Source organism: Fundulus heteroclitus, chromosome 14 (genome assembly GCF_011125445.2).
Source record: "Fundulus heteroclitus isolate FHET01 chromosome 14, MU-UCD_Fhet_4.1, whole genome shotgun sequence".
Lineage (NCBI taxonomy): Eukaryota > Metazoa > Chordata > Actinopteri > Cyprinodontiformes > Fundulidae > Fundulus > Fundulus heteroclitus.
In genome coordinates, this window is record NC_046374.1 from 6058463 (window position 1) to 6065022 (window position 6560).

Below are 6560 nucleotides of genomic sequence, written 5' to 3' on the forward strand. Positions count from 1 at the left end.
CATTTGAGTAATTAAATATAATTGGGTAGATGTTACTATGAAATTAAAGAGAATGTCAAAAGTGTCCATCCATCCATCCATTTTCCAAACCGCTTTATCCCTCATGGGGTCGCGGGGTTGCTGGTGCCTATCTCCAGTGTTCACTGGGCGAGAGGCGGGGTACACCCTGGACAGGTCGCCAGTCTGTCGCAGGGCATGTCAAAAGTGTCTTTATGTTTATTAATAATATTATTATTAAAAGATGGATACTTTGTGTTGTACTCAACATTTTCAATTGTATTATTTTTACTTTTCACGTATCGGGTACCGATTTGCATGTTGTTAAAATAATCAGTATTTGCATTAAAAACCTGTATCGGTCGACCTCTCACTTAAACCGAATCAAGAATCGTTGGATCTGATAAGGTCTGAAAACTGCTATTCACAAATGCTCTACATCTAATCTGACTGTGCTTGAACTGATTTGCAAAGAAGAATGGCCAAAAATTTCAGTCACAAGACGTGGAAAACTGGCAGAGACTTGCAGCTGTAATTACAGCACAACGCGGTTCCAAGAAATATTTACTGGGGGTGCTGAATACTTTTGCACGTTGCTCTTTTTAGTTTTTTATTTGTTAAAAAAAGAGACCATGTATTAGTTTCTTGCTACATCACAGTTGTATACCACTTTGTCTTTCACATAAGACTCCAATAAAATGTATTTGTATTTTTGGTTGTAATGTGACTATATGTGGAAAAGTTAAAGAAATGTGACTCATTTTGCAAGCCCTGATGGCGGGTGCGTTAGCTCTTCAAGGGCTGGAAAGAGAACGCAAATACATTCAGACGTCTGTAATTACACAACATTCTTAATACGTAAACATGCAGACCATAATATGCCAAGTACCTAGTTTTTAATTCTGCAGCAGACTATTTTGTGATAGTTAAGGGAGGTCAAATATATATTGAGTGTTGAAACAGAGAAATTGTCAACAGAAAAATAGAAAAAAAATACTAAGTGTGTAAGTGCATATGCATGATTCTATTCAAACATCCTGAATCCAGACTAGACAGTTTTCATACCAATCTTTCTCGGGAGTCTTGTCTTGACTTTAAGACGCAGGTTGGATGTTGTCTTGGACATCAGCCTCGCTTTCTTTGCAGTCCTCTTGGTTGTTTATGCTGGTAATGAAGCAACACAAAAATCACCACACAAAAACAGATCAACATGACTTTTCATTTGAAACTTGGAAAAACTATAAAATATAAATATTATTGAGCTCTAAATAATAACTCACATCTGTGCTGTGGCAGTAGAGGACAAGACAGTCTCTTCCACTCCGCTGTTCTGGCCAGTGTGGGAGTCTCCTTCTCTGGAAGATGCAGGAAAACCATCCAGTCCTCCATCTTCGACATCCCCAAAATCACCAGTGCATTGTATACTATGAAGAAGACACAAAAAATTAAGACTGTCCACAAGACAGTTATTAGTTTAATTTGAGGACAAGTGGAGAAAAAACTAAACAAGTAACCAATGATTCCTGGGGCAAAACAATCTCACATCTGTATTTGTATATTTATATTTTACTTTGTAATGTAAAGAAACTCATACGTGGTGGAGCATTGTTGGACTGCTTGGAGATGCGGCTCATGGTGAGCAGAGACAGGACTGTCAAGAACAGGTGAGGCCCTGAACTCGACACCAGTCTCTCCTCCCTGAGACTTCTCACTTGTGCAACAACTGTAAAATAAAGAAAAAAAGAAAATTAATTCTGTGCTGGCATACACCTCTATAACGACAACTTAAAAATAGATGATAGAATATTAAACTGCAGTTGATGAAGTTTTAATTTACCTCATTTCTGTCACTGAGGGTGAATGGATTGTGACCGCGTCCACATCTTGTTGGAGATGGCTCTGCTTTTTCTTTTAAATATACACAGATGAAATCAGTCAGACCATGCTGAGATTTAAAAATTGCAACCCCTTTTCTTTGCTGCTTATTTATTAAAATAATCAGCTCTGCTATACATACCTTGTTAAGAAGACGCCAACAATTCCAGTAGGAGGTTTTTCTAGTTCTAGGAGCCTCGCTGGTTGTGATGGTAGAAGGAGAGGGTGCTTCTGTCTGCTGGCTGATATCAGCAAGATAAGCAGAAAATGTCAGGTTTTGGGTGTCCAAGTCATTTGTGGCAGGGAAAAAAAATAATTAAAACCACGTGGAAACAAATTAGGATTGTTATAAAACTTTACCTCTTCTGAAGACTTAAGCTTTCGCCATTCCCAGAGCGTACATCACTTTGAGGGCTTATCTGTTTAAAAGTTGTAAAAACAGATATTTAAGTTTGATAATGTTGCCTTTTCACAAATAAGTAGCAACAAGTTAAAAACAATAACTTAGCAATGCTGTTCAAAAATAAACATTTTAAGTGTATTTGTGTACATTTTTAAAAACACAATTGTTGGGGCCTCCCATAGCAACAATTAGAGATATAATACAATTCTATGCCCCATTAAAGACATAGAAATTAAAATTCACTATTTTTAAAGCTTTACTATGTTGTCATACTGTCAAGTAGAAACACAGTTTAACTTTCTGTTTTTAGAGAAATCCATCATATTGTTTTAAAATTGAAGACACTATTTTCATACCACCTACGGTTTCTCCAAATTTTGCATTGAAGTGCCACAAACTTTACATGTAAAACCAACAGCTGCATTTAGACGGTAGTTTGTTAGAGTGGGAGGAGGGAATTAGGGAGTTTTTCCTACATAAAATAATAAAATATAACACTGCTGTTGATGAAAACTGCTGTTTTACCTGCTTTCTGTCACAGAGGGTGACAGGATTGTGACCCTGTCCACATTTTGTGAGAGATGGGTCTGCTTTTTCTTCTAAATCCACACAGATGAGCTCAGACTGTGCTGACACTCACAAATTACAACCACTTTTCTTTGCTGCTTATTAATTAAAATGATCAGCTCTGCTATACATACCTTGTTATGAAGAGACCAACGTTGCCAGAAGGAGGTTTTTCTAGTCCTGGGAGCCTCGCTGGTATCAGGGGTTGTGGTGGAAATGGGAGACCATGCCTCTCTCTGTAGCCTGATATCAGAAAAATAAGCAGAAAATGTCAAATTTGTGGGTGTCCAAGTCATTTGTTACAGGAAAATAAAATCTGACAAATTAAAACTACATGGAAACAAGTTAGGATTGTTATAAAACTTTACCTCTTCTGCAGACTTGCTCTATCACCATCTCCAGAGCGTACATCCCCTGGAGGGCTTTTCTGTTAAAAAGTTGTAAAAACAGATATTTAAGTTTGATAATGTTACCTTTTCACAAATTAGTAGCAACAAGTCAAACTGAATTACGATCAAATTGAGTGGAAATCATCTTAGTGCATTAAGTCAAATCAGCAGATTACACAAAGAATCAGGTTCATACCTTTTGTTTTTTCCAAATGCAGGAAAACATCTTCACACTTACTGAGCAAAGTATCTCAAAAACTGTGATAAATTGAAGCAAGTACTTCTCTATCGCCGTAATATATGGAAAGTGGGTTTTCATATGTCTGTTAAGGGATATCTTAAGTGCTGATATTTGAATGAAATCATTTTGGCATCATGCGGATGCATAATAACCTAGCAGCTGTTCAAAAATATACATTTTAAGTGTATTTGTGTACATTTTTAAAAACACAATTGTTGGGGCCTCCCATAGCAACAATTAGAGATATAATACAATTCTATGCCCCATTAAAGACATAGAAATTAAAATTCACTATTTTTTTGGCTTTACTATGTTGTCATACTCTCATGTAGAAACACAGTTTAACTTTCTGTTTTTAGGGAAATCCATCATATTGTTTTAAAATTGAAGACACTATTTTCATACCACCTACGGTTTCTCCAAATTTTGCATTGAAGTGCCACAAACTTTACATGTAAAACCAACAGCTGCATTTAGACGATATTTTGTTAGAGTGGGAGGAAGGAATTAGGGAGTTTTTCCTACATAAAATAATAAAATATAAAACTGCTGTTGATGAAAACTGCTGTTTTACCTCCTTTCTGTCACAGAGGGTGACAGGATTGTGACCCTGTCCACATTTTGTGGGAGATGGGTCTGCTTTTTCTTCTAAATCCACACAGATGAGCCCAGACTGTGCTGACACTCACAAATTACAACCACTTTTCTTTGCTGCTTATTAATTAAAATGATCAGCTCTGCTATACATACCTTGTTATGAAGAGACCAGCGTTGCCAGAAGGAGGTTTTTCTAGTCCTGGGAGCCTTGCTGGTATCAGGGGTTGTGGTGGAAATGGGAGACCATGCCTCTCTCTGTAGCCTGATATCAGAAAAATAAGCAGAAAATGTCAAATTTGTGGGTGTCCAAGTCATTTGTTACAGGAAAATAAAATCTGATAAATTAAAACTACATGGAAACAAGTTAGGATTGTTATAAAACTTTACCTCTTCTGCAGACTTGCGTTATCACCATCTCCAGAGCGTACATCCCCTGGAGGGCTTTTCTGTTAAAAAGTTGTAAAAACAGATATTTAAGTTTGATAGTGTTACCTTTTCACAAATTAGTAGCAACAAGTCAAACTAAATTACGATCAAATTGAGGGGAAATCATCTTAGTGCATTAAGTCAAATCAGCAGATTACACAAAGAATCAGGTTCATACCTTTTGTTTTTTCCAAATGCAGGAAAACATCTTCACACTTACTGAGCAAAGTATCTCGAAAACCGTGATAAATTTAAGCAAGTACTTCTCTATCGCCGTAATATATGGAAAGTGGGTTTCAAATGTCTGCTAAGGGATATCTTAAGTGCTGATATTTGAATGAAATCATTTTGGCATCATGCGGATGCAAAATAACCTAGCAGCTGTTCAAAAATAAACATTTTAAGTGTATTTGTGTACATTTTTAAAAACACAATTGTTGGGGCCTCCCATAGCAACAATTAGAGATATAATACAATTCTATGCCCCATTAAAGACATAGAAATTAAAATTCACTATTTTTGAGGCTTTACTATGTTGTCATACTTTCATGTAGAAACACAGTTTAACTTTCTGTTTTTAGAGAAATCCATCATATTGGTTTAAAATTGAAGACACTATTTTCATACCACCTACGGTTTCTCCAAATTTTGCATTGAAGTGCCACAAACTTTACATGTAAAACCAACAGCTGCATTTAGACGGTAGTTTGTTAGAGTGGGAGGAGGGAATTAGGGAGTTTTTCCTACATAAAATAATAAAATATAACACTGCTGTTGATGAAAACTGCTGTTTTACCTCCTTTCTGTCACAGAGGGTGACAGGATTGTGACCCTGTCCACATTTTGTGGGAGATGGGTCTGCTTTTTCTTCTAAATCCACACAGATGAGCTCAGACTGTGCTGACACTCACAAATTACAACCACTTTTCTTTGCTGCTTATTAATTAAAATGATCAGCTCTGCTATACATACCTTGTTATGAAGAGACCAGCGTTGCCAGAAGGAGGTTTTTCTAGTCCTGGGAGCCTTGCTGGTATCAGGGGTTGTGGTGGAAATGGGAGACCATGCCTCTCTTTGCAGCCTGATATCAGAAAAATAAGCAGAAAATGTCAAATTTGTGGGTGTCCAAGTCATTTGTTACAGCAAAATAAAGTGTGATAAATTAAAACTACATGGAAAAAAGTTAGGATTGTTATACAACTTTACCTCTTCTGCAGACTTGCGCTATCACCATCTCCAGAGTGTACATCCCCTGGAGGGCTTTTCTGTTAAAAAGTTGTAAAAACAGATATTTAAGTTTGATAATGTTACCTTTTCACAAATTAGTAGCAACAAGTCAAACTAAATTACGATCAAATTGAGTGGAAATCATTTGCATTAAGTCAAATCAGCAGATTACACAAAGAATCAGGTTCATACCTTTTGTTTTTTCCAAATGCAGGAAAACATCTTCACACTTACTGAGCAAAGTATCTCGAAAACCGTGATAAATTTAGGCAAGTACTTCTGTATCGCCGTAATATATGGAAAGTGGGTTTTCAAATGTCTGTTAAGGGATATCTTAAGTGCTGATATTTGAATGAAATCATTTTGGCATCATGCAGACGCATTTTAACCTAGCAGCTGTTCAAAAATAAACATTTTAAGTGTATTTGTGTACATTTTTAAAAACACAATTGTTGGGGCCTGCCATAGCAACAATTAGAGATATAATACAATTCTATGCCCCATTAAAGACATAGAAATTAAAATTCACTATTTTTTAGGCTTTACTATGTTGTCATACTTTCATGTAGAAACACGGTTTAACTTTCTGTTTTTAGAGAAATCCATCATATTGTTTTAAAATTGAAGACACTATTTTCATACCACCTACGGTTTCTCCAAATTTTGCATTGAAGTGCCACAAACTTTACATGTAAAACCAACAGCTGCATTTAGACGGTAGTTTGTTAGAGTGGGAGGAGGGAATTAGGGGGCGTTTCCTGCAGCTGGCAGGTTGTCGGTTCAATCCCTCGTCTGACCGTCTTAGTGTCTTTAGGCAAGACACTACCAGGGTCTTCAC

At 36.6% G+C, this 6560-nt stretch overlaps 1 protein-coding gene across 1 annotated transcript; it reads right to left on the reverse strand.

The window, feature by feature from the left end:
- Positions 1 to 765: 765 nt before the first annotated feature.
- On the reverse strand, positions 766 to 5744 carry LOC118565913. The gene is made up of 10 exons (XM_036146991.1): positions 5719 to 5744; positions 5468 to 5576; positions 4457 to 4515; positions 4223 to 4331; positions 2233 to 2291; positions 2015 to 2114; positions 1835 to 1905; positions 1592 to 1720; positions 1278 to 1421; positions 766 to 1161 (listed from the first exon to the last, which is right to left on the reverse strand). The coding sequence occupies exons 1-10, from the start codon at positions 5742 to 5744 to the stop codon at positions 1092 to 1094; spliced, it is 876 nt and encodes a 291-aa protein (XP_036002884.1). The 3' UTR covers positions 766 to 1091.
- Between the last annotated feature and the right edge of the window lie 816 nt (positions 5745 to 6560).